Below are 18,578 nucleotides of genomic sequence, written 5' to 3' on the forward strand. Positions count from 1 at the left end.
GCCCGCCTGCAGATTTTTATTTATGAAACATAATTATAGAAAAGGAAACCTGGTCTGTGTGACAGATTGCTGCTGCATTTTCTTTGATTTTCTGACATGTTGTTTGTACAACTGCGTGCGTGTGGTAGACGTTATGTCATAACTTATACACACACGCACCGGCGTTATTTTACAACCATGAAACACAGCGAAGAACCGAAGTGTAACAGAAAACCCCGAAGGTACCAGACAGAGCGACGGCACGACAACAAGCCCGTCCCGACGCTCACAAACGCATAAACACACAATGCTGTGTACGGACAAATAAATAAAGTCAAACCCGCACGAGTACAAATCACGAATAAGCTAAACGTATAAGTGGATGCATGTGTGCTCAGCTTGCGTACGCACACATTACCTTGTGACCCGTGTCCCCTGTGCAAACGTGTGTGGGCTGCAGGATTAAGGGATTTTAGCACATTATCACAGCCACCTACAGGCACAGCTTACTTATCATAAGAACACTCTGACATAACTATGAGGACGAGAGGATTAAGCAGAATTGACATTTTTCTCCATTTTTCCCTAAATCCTTTAAACATTCACTTCTGATATATAGTCCAATTTTAAAGGCAGGAAAAGAAGACGCCCTGAAACATTGTGCAAAGTTCATCTAAAATGATTTGAGAAGACGCAGAATTTATTATTCTTATTCATCCACTGCCTGTTTTAAAAAGAGACACTTATTTTATGCCTGATCTTAAAAAGGGACACTGTGTAATTCTGGTCCGGTATTTTTAACTGTTGACAATGTGCCGTTTTCTCACCCCACAAATACAAGGAAAACAAATAACAGGCTAATCAACAATACTACAATCTCCCTACATCTAAGCTTACATTAGCTCTTGTGAACTGATTTTCCTTGTATCAATTTCCATTTGTTTAAAAGGTCCATAAAAAAGTTGCATAATGAACCTTTAACATTTGCACGTCCTGGGGAGTTACATCTCAGCCTGTGTGAACAACGCTGACCACTGTTTTTTTGGAATCTGTCTCTTGTGATTTTCCCAACATACATTGTTAGTGTCCCTTCATGGAGAAAACTTGTGACTGCATAACTTTTATCAGTGAGCACTGAATCGTAACATCAATAGATCTCTACCAGCGCAGCAAACAGTGACCTCTAACACAAAAAGTAGCCGGCTAATCATAACAGAGAAACACTGAATGGTAATATTGCTTATGGTATTCATTCATTCAAATGGCTTGTGCTAGAAACTCACTTGAAGTACCGTCTGAAGGACTGATTGGTGGAGATTGGAATGCCAAAGTTGCCAAAAAGTAATTGATTCTCTAAATCTTGATCTTCTTACAAAAAGAAAGCAGCAGATAATTGTAGAAATGTGGGACATTACAGAATGATTTTACTTTTAAAAGACTAACTAGATTTTTAAAGAAACTATAGCGACAGAGTGGATTGTGGGTGAAGAGACTGAAAGAGTGAGAAGAGAAAGAGGCCGCAGGTCAGAAATCAAACACTTCTGTGGGAAAACTACCAGGCTTTCGTTTTGTATTCTTCCTCTGTGATGTCGAGGGCTGTGAGATGTGGACTGGTAAGCTGCTCCGTGAGGTCAACGTCCACCAGGAGCGGGCGGGGAGAACGCCACAGGAACACTGTCTCACAGCGGCGGCCAATCAAAACACCCACCTAACACATTCAAACGGCCAATCAAAGCAGCACAATGGACGTGTTCTGGACCGAAAAAACCCGGGATCAGATATTCAGAACAAATACACAGCAGAGCATGGGCGTCTCCGCCGGGAGAGCGATCAGATCTCGCAGTGGTTACAGAAATGGACGGGGCTGGTTTTGGAGAAGGCTGCTGTCTTCTAGGGGCAGAGAAAGGAGGAGGAGGAGGAGGAGGAGAGGGTGGAGCAGAGGGAGGAGGTAGAGCGTCTCCCTTGTCATCCTGTCAGGTCATCCAAGGTCAAATGAGCACAAACGGCCCGTGAGAAGATGCATAGGGCGTTCATGTGGTGTTGGAATGATTGGGAAAACTGACTGAGAAAAGTCATGTGACCGAGGGTTGTCATGATACACAGATACTATTGATGATAACGGGATATTAAAAAAATGCAATATCGATAACATGTTCATAATCCAGAGCACGTGTTATGGCCTTGTGGATCTTGTGTTTATCAGTTGCCTTTTCAAGAATAATTAAGTGTAATGAACCTTTTTGTCCAGTTATGTTTACAGACTCTTTCCGCCTTCTCCTCTAATTCATTTGCAAAAAGAGATAAAACGAAGCTGAAACGTGAGCATTTTTTCTCCACAATTGTCAGTATATATCCCAATTGCATTGTTATCATGAATCTGTTCATATAGCAGATGTCTGACATCGTTACAGCCCTAATGTTAATCCCCTCGTCACGTGCGGAACAACATCTCGGAATACCAGAGAAAGTTTTGGTGCACAACTTGCCAATGTTGACATCATATATACAGAAATGCAAGGGGGATTGTTTAACAGTGAAGACAACAATTCCCATGATCTCTCTCTCTTTCTTTTGTATTGTTCTGATTGAGAGACATTACATACTATGTGTTTAACCCCCGATAACAAGTCAGGTAAATCTTTATTTTAGTCGCTCTGGGGAAAGTACTGGTGAAGTCTGGGACAAAATCACCCTGTGATATGAAACTTCAAACTTCAAACAGCTATCAACGTGTTGTTTAAGAGCAATAAAACATAACTCATCTTCTTTGTGGCTTCCTTGTTGTTTCTACATCATAAACGCTCACGATCTCACTTAAGACGGAAGAATGGCTGTGCAGGACAACATGAAGGCAGGTTGAGTACATTTTTGATGATTTTAAAGGGGTGTGAAAACAGAAATTAAACCAAAGAAACTCCATCGACTGTGCAATTTTGATTCGACATGTCTCACGACTCTAAACGGAGCTGACCGCTAGTGCGTGTTGGGAGAAGGGAGCGGGTTCGTGGATGGATGGATCGTGAAACAGGACAAAGTTGCTTAGAATAAGCAGATATGGCGACTTTCCTTCATTTAGCCTTTCTGTTTTGTAGTTTTACCCCTCTGTCATTTTCTTGAAGGTAAAGAACGTAAACATGAGTGAACACATAAACAGACGTTGTGATTTGGATCCCGCTGCTTTCTTGAGGAAGTGAGCAACATATGGAATTGCTATGTGATTCATAGTGAGATGATTAGGTTTGTGAGTGTGTGTGCTCTTAAGGATCATTACAAACAGATAGCATGAGCTAGGAATTTAGGTCAAGGTCACACGGTGCCATCTGTTCGACGGTTTCATTTAATCTGGAGGTTTTTTCCACTTTAAGCAAGGCTGCTGGTGCTCGCTCGAGGTAACAAGCTGCTTTCACAAGATGAGAAATGTTTCTGGAGTCTTCTGCCGGTCGAAGACGATGCTCCGTCTTGTCTGGATCCCACATTTGTTTGGTTTTCAGTGCTGCGCACCTCGACGTTTCAAGCGAGCGGCGGTGGAGGCAACGAGAAGCATAAGTCTGCGCGTGTCTTTCTCAAACATTGGAGTCGAGCGAGCTGAGCAGCTTGGCCTGAATGACTGAGTGTTGCTGAAAATAGAAGACAGAGGCCGGGGAGAGAGTGGCAGGGATGAAGAGGAGAAAAATGAGCAGGGCGGAGGAGGAGGAGGAGGAGGAGGAGGAGGAAGGGGAAGAGGGTAGCCGAGCAGACATGCAAATCTAAGGGAGCTGGGAGAGAGGGTTGCACAAGATGATTTTAGTCACTGTTTGATCACATGATGTATTCAATTATTGATCAGACTGAACTCACCAACCCACTTTCTTGCATGCACATGCAGCCACATACTGCCACTTCTCTAACAGTGACACTGTCACAGTGCAGGAGAGTCTCAGCGACAGAAGACATTGATTAAAATCCAGGTTTTTTTTGAGGAATAACGCAAATATATTCAAGATCCAGCTAAAAGTGAAAGCTGACAACATGAAACTTGCTGTGTTTAGTATTCAGAAGGCCATGCCGTTAACTTGACCTTTGACTCTGATCCATCAGAGAGTCCGTGTGATTGACAGGTGCTCCATGCTGAGGCAAACACCAGCAAAGACTCAGCAGGAAAGGAGGCGAGGATGGGACGACTGAAGATGGTGGCTCTGGAGACCAGAAAAATATGACCCAAATGACCCAAATCTTAAAAAAGAACTGGAATTCATTTTGTTAAAAGCTTAAATACAAGTGAAAACTAGTCAGATTTTCCTGCCTGACATCTGAGTTTGATCAGCACAGCACAGTGGAAGAAATACTGCTTTTACTTTTTGTATTATTCTAGTATTCGCCTGCTCTTGTGTTGAGCCGGCGTTATACCCATCTCCTCACACGGGCTTGAATCAACAGGATCGGGGTGTCTCTGTCAATATTTCTGCAGCAGCCGTCAAGCAATGCCTCTCTGGTCAGTTCCTTTCAGAAAAATGGGCCACGAGAAAAAAGTGGGTCAAGAGCTAACATGAGTGTCTCTCCTCCACACGCTCTCCAGTAACAACAACAACAACTTCCCTTGTCCAGCCGACGAAGAGAAGTCTGTGGACATCGCCCACCTCGTAGTCTGGAGACTGGATCACCTGCACAAGGAGATGGCTATCAGCCAGGGGGGGACACAAAGCAAGGGTCTCGGAGGTGAGATGATACAGATGGGAAATAGGGGGAAACCAGGGTGGGGGGGTATGTGAAGCAGACTCACTTAATTAGGAGGGTTAGATGTTGAATTTTGAGACGGACGTGGGTTTTTGAAAACCGAGCACCGAGGGCTAAGGGGCGCAGGCTGTGGTATGGAAGCGGCAGGACCTGTGGCAGGGCCGGGAGGGGAAACAATAGCTAATGCACACAGGGGAAACTCCACGGGTCACAGGAGAGCAGATCACACGCTGATAGGAGCCCTCGTTGCGGAGCGTCTCATTGAAAAGGCACTTAGGAGCGACACACGTATTGTGAGGTTTTGAGCTGTTCAAATAAGCATTTTAGCAGGAACATCCTCAAGGACCGACTTCCTTCCTCAAGCCTCCCCCCCCCCCATACTGGTGTAGGGTTGCGGGACCACACACAAACACACAAATGTGTACAGGCGATACACAAATATGCGCTCATATGTGCGCCGCCGGACATACGTGCCGACACATACACAAGCGGTCGAGTTTCATGCGCTCAGGAGTGTTGCTTAAAAGCTGTCAGACAAAGTGGTGTTTTTGTTTATCAAACTATCACCACAATGTTCAAATAAACTGAAAATTATGCTCATATAATATTAAGACTGAAATATCTATATGTTTATTTGCTGCATAGTCACAAATCAGCAGCACCAAACAGCAGTTTAAAAACTAGCTGGTGAACAGAGAGGAGCCTTTAGCAGCAACAGAGACAGATATTTCCCTTAAAAAGTTGGAGGAGACCAAAACAGAGCTAATAATTGAGGGAAATTGAACTGAATTGAATTGAAAAAAAATCTCTAAATGAATGCGTACATTGTTTCATATCTGCTGGAAGTCTACACCTCCTTTAAAGGCGTTAATATGTCAGTGTTGTGTTTACGGCAAGTTGCACTTCCTAGGTGGTTTTGGAGAAGAAATTCAAATTCAGATATTAATATAAGCAATTAATATTAATATGCAAGCAAAAATTACAAACTATTTGTTTTGTGCCACTACAAATGATGGTAACAAGTCGAACTGTGTGGCCACAGCTTAACCCGGAGGTTGAGCTGTAAAATTCTACTGTCTCTTTCTTTTTTGATTGGCTTACCTGGTGGTTCATTTAAAGCAAATGTCTTACGGCTCGTATTTATTCACCAAAAAACTTAAAAACTTAAAACTTAAAGGATGGTTGAAGCTGTAAGAACTATCATTTAAACACATTCTGACTCCTCACCGTGTGTCGCTCAGCTGCAAAAAGATGGCAAAAGTGGGACCCGGTTGCTGAGTGACGTCTCGCAGAGAACACGGCTGGACCTCAGATGTCTCTGTTTGTGTTCTTAGTTGTGATAACTAAGCTGATAATAGATCAGTGTCCTTCAGTCCAGGTCCTTGTGGGGCCCCCCCTGCCACACCTGATTCAAATGAATGTGTCGTTATCAGAGCTCGATGACACGCCGATCGTTTAGCCCAGGTGTGCGTCAGATGGTCGGCTTCTTGCATGTGAAAAATTCAACATGAAACACGAGACACAGACACAGATATGAAAACGTATAGATACTATCACTTCCAATCGTGCTGAGCGGAAGAAAACGCAGCAAACAGTTACAGCAAAATGAGCCGGGATGGAAAGCAGACTTGGAAACAAACAATAATAATTGAAAATAAATCTCCGCGCGGGGTCGAGTTACGGTTTTAAAGGGTCGGGGGAAAAAAGACAGCAGAGGGCGGAAAGACGGAGGGAAAATGAAAAGGGAGAGGCGAGGGAGGAAACACGGGGAGAGAGCGGGACTGCAGCCAAATCCACTTCCAGACTTAACCAGCGTTAAAGCGCTGCAGCACACACACAGACACACAGGCTCACTGACTAAGCAGTGAGTTAATAAGGGACCTCCTAGCATCACAAACCTTTAATGTATGCACTCTGGTGGGTCTATGCATCACAAACACACACACACACACACACATACACACATTAACACCACGACAAGCCACCGTCATTAAGTTAAAAAGCTTTATTGGAAGTTAATTGCTGAGCCAACTGCTTTTTCTGTGTGAGGTATCTGATGCGTAACACACTGTGGCAGCAGTACAGGTTTTCACACATACACACACACACACACACACACACACACACACACACACACACACACACACACACACACACACACACACACACACACACACATAAACACACACCGTTCACTGAAGCCTGCGACACTGTCAGCAAGTCAAAAAGACAAAGTTAAGGAACCGTGTGACTTATTAACAACTACAGCAAGAGGAAAAACATTTGGGTTGAACGTCAGCGTGACATCGCCTTGGGGGAAAATGCATGTCTGCCGGCGCCATAAATCAGCCGAATCCCTCCAGTCAGACATATTAAAAACATATTACCGACATGCGAAGGACACACTAAAAGGATTCAGGGGCCATAGGTCAAGATTACCCACAGCCTCCCCCGAGCTCTTTCCAATAACGTGATGGATTATGTGTTTTTCTTATAATCCCGGACTGCAGTGAAAGTAGAGAGAATGTGTGTCAGTGTGAGTTTGGTTCAAGATAAGGTCATTTGTGTCAGCTGCTTTGAAACAGCAACACTCTTTGAAAATGTCTTTGAGAGGACCTTCTTAAAAAGAAAAAAGCATGCTGCACTGAAGTTTTATTTTAAAAAACAAATGAATTGATCACAGGCTGAAGTTAAAGGTATAGTATGGAAAAATTTTACATTAAAATGACGAGACGTTCTGTTATGTATTTTCTCCTGTTGTTTCTTATATCGTACCAGATGTTTCCAATATCGTTCAACCCCAGAGAAATCTGTCATTTCTGTTAAAGGTAACGGCATGTTTCATTCGGTCGCCTGTCAGTAAAACGTCCAGGACAACGTCAGATGATGCAACAGAGGGAGGGGTAGGAAGTCTGTGAATGTGACTATATGTTGGCGAACAAAAACTTCAACCCATCACCTCATCTGTTGCAGTTTCGGCCTGAGTCACATCAGTTACAGTTTCAATCGGCAATGTTAGTCGCTTAACAGAGAAGACAACCATTCTGTCATTTTTTATTGCCTGTGAAAAGTGACTCTGACTCTACACTTCTATTTAGGGATGCGTGATAATACCTGTAAGTCATGAAGGCTTTAAAATGAAATCGGCATCGGCCCAAAATGAACATTTCTGCCCATGAGACGCGCCCTTTAGATGACATTTTAATTGTGCATGTGAATGTGTCGCATGTCAGCATCTACCAGCGGGTCATCATCACAAGAAAATAAGAAAATTCATTAAAACTAACTTCAAATATCTTTCTTCTTCATCAAGACTGTAAGACTGGAACCTGGAACTGCATGATGCACGCTCTGTTTCGGACATCGCAGACCTTTGACGTGTCAGATAAGAGACAATCGCATCAAACAAGCAAACACAAATTTAATAATCCATAATCCAAGCGTGGAAGTGGGTTGAGATGCTAAATGTGTAATGTGCGCATGCGTATTAGAACAGGGGTGCAATGGAGGCGACCTCATAGATTAAGAGACGCTTATACAAAAATACACACTCCGTTATTGCGTATTAATTCTTCAGAATAAAATGTATTGACAATAAATCCTTTCATCTTTGCGGGTATTATAATATTTTCCTTACTGGCTCAGGCTCGGATTCAGTTTAAAAAACTGTGGCGGGCTTTCCCTCTCACACACACACCAACTGGCATTCAAGAAGAAAATCAGACTCAAAGCTGCCGAGGATGATGGCAAAAACCTACAGCCCGAGACCACAGGTACTGTAGTTCTTGTTAAAAAAGGAATGTCCCGTCTATCTGTCCCAGCTCAGAGTGAATGTCAGCTATGTGAGCAGAGATATGTGCATATCATATCCTGTCCCCTCACAGCTGATACTCGGCCCACACAGGTCGCCCAGCACTGATTGATTGGGCAGAATTTTCTGTCGAGGAGCCAAAGTGTTTCCTGGTATCAGAGGAGAAAATAAACACTCTCGAGTGAGAAAACAAATCTGAAGCACCGAACCCCAAACAACAAAGCTAATCTACACTCGGCCCTGTTTGTATGAAATGTTGCTGCCTCAGAAACACCCGCCCGTCATATGCCACTGGCGGCGTCACCTCCGACCTCCTGGCGGCCCTCTGGGGCCTCATTACCCACACTGCACCTCTCCTGCGCCGGACTATCACTGACAGTAATGTGACCCTTTCTGACGAGTGGTGCCACGTCGGAGACACCGTCACGACACGTATGCAGACAAAAACGCACAAAAATAAACAATCCCGACAGTCGCCATGACGCCTGTGCATGTCAATCAAAGGGGACACACTCTGAGGATAAGAGATATGGACAGGGGTCAGAGTTGGACTCATTAATCATCTCCTCAGACTCTCGTATCGCCCTCTCCGGGAACTTGAGTCCGAGAGGGAAAAAAGAGAAAAGACGTGAATTCAAAAACAAAGGGGAAGAAAAACAGTGCTTTAAAAGTACCGGAGTAAAAGTAACAATATTGCGTTAAAATATTACTTCGGTAAAAGTGTAAGTTACCCATATGAAAAGTACTTGAGTAAAAGTCTTGACGTTTCTCATATTAGATGTGCTTCAATGCTGGATATCGGATCTGACAATCAGTTGACCCATGGTATTCACATACATGGAAATATATGTAGAATTTACTTGTGCTTTTTACCCTTACAGTACATTTATAAGGGTCACTGTCAATTTTGCTGAGGCTGTTTCTTAACATGATATCTTTATTTTTTGGTGAAGTATGACTTTTGTTTACTTCGGACAGGGGTCAAGTATGATTTTTGTTTACTTCAGGTACCTAAAAAAAAAAGGAGGTAAACCTGTTTTGTAGAAGACATGATTCTGCTTCTGAGTGTTTTCACACAACACATTCCACCAAACCAAAACTTCAAAGCACAAAATGATTGAGTTGTTTTTTTGGTTGAGCTCGCCGGCATATCTGTGTTTATGCACCTGAATATGCATGTGTTGTGTATGTGTACTCTATGCGCGTGTGTGTGGGTGTGTGTGCGTGTGTGTGTAATAGTAGAAACAGTATATCATTACTTCTGGGTGGTTGAGGTTTGACATTCTGGCTGGGAATCCTGTGGGAGACATTCCCAGAAGTCCGGTTTTATCCCAAAGCGGGAATGCAAACAATCCATCCGAATGAACACTGAACACACACACAAACACACACACTTACTCTCTCTTATCTTACCTGCTGATCCACTCGTCATCCTGGGAACAGCCTGGCATGAAGAAAGAGAAGAAATACACAATGAGCACTAAAACAAAAGCAATAAAATATACAAACACTTAGGCGGCTCGACATGGACACTCTAAAGCTTCGGAGAATGTAAACTCAATATCAGCCAGAGGCAGTGACTCAGCTTCCCTGAACAGCAGCAGAAGCCACGCTGGGAAAATGACCCAAATTCTAAATCTGGTTCAGGCAAAAGAAACACATTTCCTGAGTGTTTACGCTATATGATCATATGAGAACCTAACAAGGACTCACAGCTTATTTGTTTTACTATTAACAAGAGATTTATCGAAATTAAAAAGTGAAAAAGAATGAAAATGATTGGATGACATCCACTTGATGAATGAGACTGGAGTCCCTTCACAGGAAAAGAGACTTAAATCATAATAAATGATGCAATTACATTTGAGGAAATTGGAAAGGATGTTTCATGCAGCATGTGTCAGTGTGTGTGTCTGTGTGTGTGTGTGAGAGAGAGAGCTGATTTGACAAGATCCCAAGCAGAAAAACAGGGCATGCCAAGAAAGGTCATCAAAATAGATGATGGGAGTTAATAACAAGGGAAGAGGGAAGAAAACAAGATCAAGACCAGTAACAGTAAAATCCAGCAGCAACAACCCATGACTCAAATGTTCAATAGTTTGAATATTGACACAGGAAATGAGAGATTCTGGTCATAGGGAGTACATCAGACTCCTTAAAATTTCCCACAGCCCATGGGAATTGACAAAACATAAGATCGGGGAACTAAATAGCCTAGATTGATTTCCCAATCAGCATGTGAAACATCATACCAATGCAGATATTGTATCATTAATGCTCTGTCTGGAATAAGAAAACCCCACATCCCACCAAAGGTCATCAGAAGCCAGGATTTACCAAATAAAGCACCTGCACTTTTGCAATTACTCAGGAAATACTGCATTATAAACGTGGGTTTTCCTTGGGCCTGAGATCATATGCTGTAAATGACTAAACAAATTACTAAACACAGGTCATATTGTGCTTTTATTGAATAGATATTTATTTATGTATATTTATTACAAAAATATATACACTCCAGTGAGTCAGCAGACATACAGTTGCTATTGCTGTAGCAGCATTTTTAGATCACACTACCTTGCTCGGCATGACCCGCCCTACTCTGCCTCTGATTGGCTACATCCTGCCTGTTAAGTAATGCTCATGTGCAACTGTGCCATGTGTAATGTAGGCGCCAGGTTTTGATAAGCAAGTGGAATGCGCAGACTAAAGCAGGTGATGGTTTCGCTGTTTAAACTGTAATAAGTCCAACAGTCCAACAGTGTTAAAGGTGTGAGTGCAATGCTCGACCTGTGGGCTGCTTTTCAAAACCTGGTGCCTACATTACCCATAATGCAGGTTAATGACTGAGTAACATCACTGGAGGCAATTTATCATATTACATGCGGCTTCCTCTGGAGCTAAAGGCTTTATGCTGCTTCACATATGCAGTAGTACTCCCAAAGGGAAATTGGTGGAGTTTCAGTTCAAATTTTACCTTTAGTGAACACACTGTACAAAAGTATGAGCAGTAAAATATGCTGAAAGTAGAAGTAAAACTGATGCAGAAGGGATAATGTAGAATAATGTATATGATATTACTAGATTATAATTATTAATTGATTAATGTGTAAATTTACAATCTTTTTACAATCTGATTTGTATAAACAGAGGCTCAACAAACAGCAGGTATGAAATAGCAAACAACACAACAACAAAATGTAAAGGTGGAAGAAAGTGGAGGCGGCATGCTTCAAAACAAATATTGCACTACTGAAACACGTCACTGGCTTAAATACAAATCACTTTCTTCTGAAAATATCTAAAAAATGTAACTGGGAAAATATGTATGTGCATGTGCATGTGTGTGTGTGTGTGTGTGTGTGTGTGTGTGTGTGTGTGTGTGTCCACGTCAGTTTGGACAGCTGTACTTTATCAGTCACGGTTGGGGGAAAAATAAACCCACTTCTTAGCGTCGGTCTGATCCCACGGCCCCTGCTGCCCCCTGTGCCTACCTACACATCCGCACACAACACACTCACACCTCCACTAACAATCCCGACACTTCGGGAACAGTAAATTACTGGCAGCACTTACAAAGATATGCTCCACTGTAGTCTGCAGAGGCATGACAACTGTTGTGGAAGCAGGACAGGGAGCCTAAATCTGACCAGACATCAGACCTATATCTATACAGAACCTGAGATATAAAGTTAGAGTTTTTTTTAGTTCTTGGTTACATGTAACTGTTGCTTTAACAGCATGAAATGACAATATTTCAAAGTGCAAATGTTTTAACATTTTATTTTTCAACTAAATATAGCCCAGATGTCTACACCTCTTTTTCCCTGCAAACAACCAAGAAACAGTACAAATCTATTATGTATGAAGGTAAACCAAATGTTTTGGCAAAACACTTCCAACTCAAGGTCTGCTTGTTAACTTATTCCAGAACTTTCAATTGCATAGTTTGTTCAACTACTACGACCGAGAACAAACTTTCATGCTTGAAGTAGCAATCTGGAAGATTTTCATTTCAGTAACTTCTTTCCATCAACTAGCAAAAAATTAAACTAGCAAAACACAAGCTGACTTTTACTATGAAGTAGTTGATGTGTTTGTCAGCGAGCTTAGTATTTACCATGATCATTTTTGGCATTTGTTTATGGCAGATGAGTTTGAAATATGGACTGATTGAGCAGGAGGGAGCGGCCGGAGCGATCCGTTAGATGAAGAGTTGCAGGACAAGTTAAACACCTCCAACTTTTCAGTAAAGTAACCAACTCCTTTCGATCTAGACTCCAGTTCCGACTCGTGCCGGATGGAGTCAGAAGCCGGTTGCCAACACAGTGATTCAAAATGGCCAATTATTTGCTGCTCCTGTATTTCTACGACCCAGGGTATTAAACCACATTTGCTGTAACCACTAGTAAACCAACCAGGACTTAACTCTTCGAGATTACGCTTTTGCCCTTGAGACAACGTGAACAGCTAACAGCTACTCAGTTCGCATGCCAACCAATCTACATCCGTGACAACTAACCAAACTCCATGATGCAGATTCAAATGGTAAGAAAAAAAGCAGCCTGTGACTGAGATCTACAAGGTTGGCTTTGCATTTTCGCCCTCTCTTCATCTGACTCACAGTTGTGCATGTTGAGCAGTGATATTTACAGCATGTGTGGTGGATTTTCGTTGCTGCCGCAGTGCTGACAGGAGAAAAACGATGACCTTGCATGTTGCTGGATGGAGCAGAGCTGTCTCATCCTTTTAGTTTCACCTTATTTACACAACAGCAGGAAACACGCAGACTGGACAGAAGCCCAAATAGAGAAAGAGGGAGGGAGGAGAAGTGATACAATAGCCAGAAGAGAAAGTGAGGGAAACATTTACTCTTCTTTAAAGAGCTTAGGGTGGAACTTCCCATTGTAAGATATGAAATACAGCAGAAGGACATTAGAGGTCAGTGTGTTTTTAAAGAGAGGACAGCTCTAACAATGTGAAAAATAAAATATGTTATGTCTCCAAAACTCCCAGACGCACCCACAGAGGGAGAGTGTTTCTCACCCTGACCCGTCGAGCGTGGAGATGTGTAGGGGACGAGAGTGACGAGCGGGTCAGCGGTCTGCTGCGGGTCAAAGGTCGCGAGGGGCGCCTTGTCAGTGGCTCGTGTTTGTCTGGAGCTCTGGAGGTTCCCTGATCCTGACTCAGCGCTCGGCTCGCCGTCGTGCCCACAGCCGGAGCACCCTGGTAGGACAAAGAGACAAGATTAAAGATTAAATCACACCAAGCGACCCTGTTTCACAACTTGATTTTTGGCTAAAAAGGAAAAGGTTGATTCTCAACATTGGAAACAGCGGCTGAACAATACTGTAACTTTTAAGAACAGAAATCCTTGAAGCACAAAAGATGAAAATTCTAACCTCTCAACAGGGCGACTCTGTCTGCTTATGAAAATTGTATGATACAACAGCTCCAAGAGAGGTGTTTGCTAATGTTATGAGGATGGTGAATCTGTGGAAGCCCCAAGAGGCAAATGAGAAAGAAGTTTTTTTGTGTGTTTTTCTGGTTGTTTTGAAAAATCAATTGGTAATATAATAATAATTATCGTAAGAAAAACAATTTGTATCAGATTTGGAAAATGGATCATAAGAATTTCATTTTTCACACTGGTGTCTCGGGGCCTCCGTACAGGTCAGACAAAAGGTGGAATAAAATAAGATTTTTAAGCATTTTCATTCAAACATCTGTTTTACGACATCCAACATCTTCAAACCTTAGTATATAAAATAATGAAATGAGCAAAAAATAAAATTCAGTTGCTCTACAAAGATAAAACTATCACCATGACCACATTTTTCATAAACCCTATTTCTTCTTGTTACAGAAATCTCTCCCAAAACACAAATTCAATCATTTTTTAAATTATTATTTTTTTAAATTTCATTCAGAGAAACTCTTAATTTTTCATCAGAATGCTGTCAAGACAACTGACGTTCACTTTAAACTACTATTATCATTGCTCTGAGTTGTTATCTTGTTTGTTAATATCAATGTCTCTGTGTCTCCCCTTTCTCTTACCCCAGTCCCTGTCTTCAAGTCACCTGCCCCTTCAGCAGCTGCCTGTGTCTGCAGTGTGGTTTCTGTGGAGTACTAAGCTGAGCTGGTGTTGGAGGATGAGTGTTTGAAGATATAAGACACTGCCGATGATGTGTCTGCCCTTCTCGCATTCTGAAAAATTCCCCAGCCCATCATCGTCCCCTCTGAATGTCCGCTCACTGACAACATGGGAAAGTCCATCCCGGCTTTGACCTCACGACTCAACTACTGTACTCACTTCAGTGGGGAGACCCGCCGCTGTGCTTCCCGCTCCCCCCTCCCGTCACACACTGATAACATGGATGCCATGCCAGTGCGAGTGTGTAGCTGAGAGTGAAGGAGGAACGGCCAAACATTTCCGTGAACTGCTTTTTTTTTTTTTTTTTTTTTCAAATCAAGAACTGCGCGGGGAGACACATTTTCCCTTCATCGCAACATACAATGAGTGACTGTGTTGAAAATTCCCTTTCTGACCCTGTAGTGTTTCCATCATAGAGATGGCATGGTGCTAATATTCTAACTATGCAGTCTCAGTTAGATAACAACATCAAGGACATTGTGTCCCCAGCTCAAACTGAAAGTCAGTCAACATCGCATCTAAAATTTCTAATTTTGGGGAAACTTTATTCCCACATTTGTCGGTCTTAATTATGTTGAAAATACGTCCTTGATTTGCTGGGATGTCGGTTTCAAGCTGGATGTCCCGAGTCCCAGCAAATATCTGTAAAACACTAAGATGTCCTAGTTAAGACCACCATTAAAATGATGTTACATGTTGTTACCGCCTCTGTTCTTTATTACCTGACCCCATATAAGAACATGTACTTTGTCTGAATCAATAAATTAGGCATTTTCAGAGCTGCTGCTAGCTTCTTACATTACAGGCATGCATTTTTGTCTATGACACTTCGGTATGCTAACGGTTAGCTGTCATGCTACGTTACCTGACAGTTGTTTTTATTACAAAAAGAGCTCCAGGAGGCTTTCTGCTTCCTTTGTAAATTACCTAGCAGAGAAAATGTGACGTCCATTGTGTTGAAATGTGTTGCTCCATCTGAGCGCTGTAGCCTACATGTAACAGTCAGACTATCGGTTTGGGGGTTTGAAAATATGGCTACTTGACTGATAACAATTTTTGAAATTTTATGTTGTTTATCATTTAACCAACAGGAATGTAAGGGAGAATGTTCTTTCCACAGTAGAAAGGCAATCTATCAAAATCCAAGTAAGTGTTCAACTGATTTATCCACAGGGCTACACCCGCTTCTGTAACACACTAAAATGTCAGTTTATTTTAAACAATCTTCCAGATTTTGACCACACTTATTATTAGCACTTATTATGTTCTGTTCCACTCATTATAAGCCACCTAAACCCTATATAAAAAACATGTAAAACAGTGATTCATCATAATAATATATATAGTATTTTCCCATAGAACAAATAGAAATCTTGACCTGATGATTGCACGAAAATGGCATCGATGTGTTTTTCAAATTTCAAATGAATCCATCCAATAGCTGTTGAAATATTTAAGCCTGGCTAAAAAAAGACGATAACAAAAACATCTAAAATGGAAGAACTAAGGGGCTTTCTGAAGTATGACTGGCAAAATGTGGAGGAGCTGGTGGTTAAAGGATATTGTCTGAGTACAGGACACTGAGCGAAGAATCAATTAAAAGGCCATCAGAAAATTCTGTTCAGAGAGAACGGTTATATATCATCAGTCTTTGTATATAAAGCCCGTGACTTGCAAAGACAAAAACTTCATTCTGAATATGAATAAAGACCCTGTGTTGATTCTAAGAGGACGTTCCAAATTTGGTCTAACTCAGTTTCTTTTTATCCAAACAATAAATCACTTTGCCTCACACCCAACCCTGAATGCCTTTTTACTACCATAAAAAGAAAAAAGTCATGCATTACCCCTCTGGGCTGGCTTCATTTAATCTTTATGACCCTATAAATATTTGACATTTTTGGGATAAACGGTCTCTCTCCTGCTCTCCCACTGTAGGGCAGGCAGCTAAACCGAGCATGTCTATTGATTTAGCTTCTTTTTTAAAAAAATTAATCATCATCATTGTGTTGTATCGTGTGTCTTATCTTGTCACATACAAATACTTGACAGAGAGTGTGACAGACGAAGCGAATAAATGTCTGTTTTACTGCTGTTTTCTTGGCTTGCCAGGCAGCTTGATTAAGATTAGCCTGATTAAATACAGCCTTTTTATATGAATTCCTCAAGTTCTGTGCTGTTGGTTTAAGAGCTATTTGAGGTTACCAGATTTACACTTGGTGAGCATAATGAGGCAGCTGGAATGCCCTGCGAGAGGCGAGCAGAGGAGCGCAGCACAGGAGCCGTTTACAAACTGCGTTCCTCCCTTCAGAAATTGTGTTAAATAAACCTTTACAATAACAGTCGGCTGGTCTGAGCTCAGCTCTTAGTATCTGTGGTTTAATGCTGTTTCCAGATGGGTACCAGACGAGTCAGAAACCGCCCTGATTTATGAAAGGCTTTAATGGCGGAAAAACAACAGGCTTGGAGACCATCCAAACTATTATTCTTAATTAATCTACCTCATATTAAATCGGGGGAGAGACGACAATCCTGGCGAACCTATTCCACTGAGTAGGCTCCCTGTCCAACATGTGTGTGGTACACTGACGGTAAATTCTGCCTGAGTGTGTGTGGCCACAAATTGTACAGTTGTGAACTTTGTCTAAAAATGGAACAATATAAAGTAAGTAAAGTAGTAAAGTAAAGTAAGTAAATTAGTGGCAACAATTGAGAAAACCCTTGTCGCAGGATTTATGAATGGTCTGTGTGCAGATAAGGCGATTGGCCATGGTGGCTTCTCCATTTCCTTTACACATTAAACTGCCAGGCCGTCCACCAAATTCCTAATTTTAGCTAACAAAACTGGTGCTGATGACACGACATAGTTCTCATGACACCTGCAAGGTACAACCAGAATGCTGCAGATATCAACCATCTATATACCCCTCACCTAACCTGCCCTTTCAAATGTGTAGTAGAACCTGTGGGAGAATTGGAAGGCCAGTGTTTGGTCGGTCTGTTCTAGTCTACTAGAGAAAAATGGCAGTGCAACATTTCTGCCAATGTTTCCCCCAATCACCGGACGTGACATGTCAGCATGCTGTGCAGATCCATTGATGATGAATCACATTGGCGTAATTATCATAAAGTATGTGTATTGGTTAGTCAGAATAAGTTTTAGATCAGATTATTGGATGCATTCCCGTGTCATGAAGAGAGAAGTCCCTACAGACTCCATTCAACCATTAAAGTTCATTTACTGTTGTTAGATGCTGTTTCGTTATGTTTGCGACTTACCACGGTGCTCTGTTGCTCCTCGTCGGCATCCGCCTCGTCTCTGTAAGAGGAATTAGCGCTTTGGGCTTCTAGGTGATCCAACTTTTTCATCAGCATGTTCATGGAGTCACACGCTGCAACCTGAACACACACACACACACAAACTCAGGCAAATATGGCTGAAGGGCAAACTCTGGGGGTTAACTTGCACTGAGGCCTTTCAGTGAGAAATCTGCTGAACCTAACACACACTCCTCTTCCTCACCCACCCACTCTACCCTTCATTGCCTCCAGGTCCTTGCGGCTGAACACTGCGATTTCAGCCTACGAAGGGGCATGCGGTGTACCCTGCACCGTGGAGGAAGTGACACCTTCTAAGTGGGATTATTGGACGAGAAGAGAAAAACAACCGCCAAAGATAGAAGAATCAACTGTCTCCTAACGATAGACAAACACCAGTGTGGCCACATGTACATGTTATGTAAATGTGTTGTAATATCTGTCCATTCACAGCTCACTTATGCACATACCTACACCCTCGCTTTCCCTCTCTTTCCCTCTCCACCCATTGGTCACGGACTCTGACTGAGACACTTGTTCATTGGCCTTCCAGGAAATGAACAAACTGCTTTGTTTCTGGGCTCCGCTGCCAATCCCAGA

General features: G+C 42.2%; 1 protein-coding gene across 6 annotated transcripts in view; it reads right to left on the bottom strand.

Annotated features, from left to right (window-relative positions):
* The window catches only part of LOC119031009 (stAR-related lipid transfer protein 13-like), a 62,757-nt gene that overhangs the window by 34,810 nt on the left and 9,369 nt on the right, over positions 1 to 18,578 (bottom strand). For 3 of the 6 annotated variants that reach the window (XM_037119079.1, XM_037119080.1, XM_037119078.1), the window contains 3 exons: positions 17,940 to 18,059; positions 13,526 to 13,729; positions 9,917 to 9,947 (listed from right to left, as the gene is read on the bottom strand). In XM_037119079.1, coding sequence (XP_036974974.1) covers positions 9,917 to 9,947; positions 13,526 to 13,729; positions 17,940 to 18,059 — 355 coding nt within the window. Of the gene's footprint in view, positions 1 to 5,919; positions 6,073 to 9,916; positions 9,948 to 13,525; positions 13,730 to 14,563; positions 14,689 to 17,939; positions 18,060 to 18,578 lie in introns of those variants that run through there. The other 3 variants (XM_037119081.1, XM_037119085.1, XM_037119083.1) reach the window with 3 other exon arrangements.

This window comes from Acanthopagrus latus, chromosome 13, assembly GCF_904848185.1.
Source record: "Acanthopagrus latus isolate v.2019 chromosome 13, fAcaLat1.1, whole genome shotgun sequence".
Lineage (NCBI taxonomy): Eukaryota > Metazoa > Chordata > Actinopteri > Spariformes > Sparidae > Acanthopagrus > Acanthopagrus latus.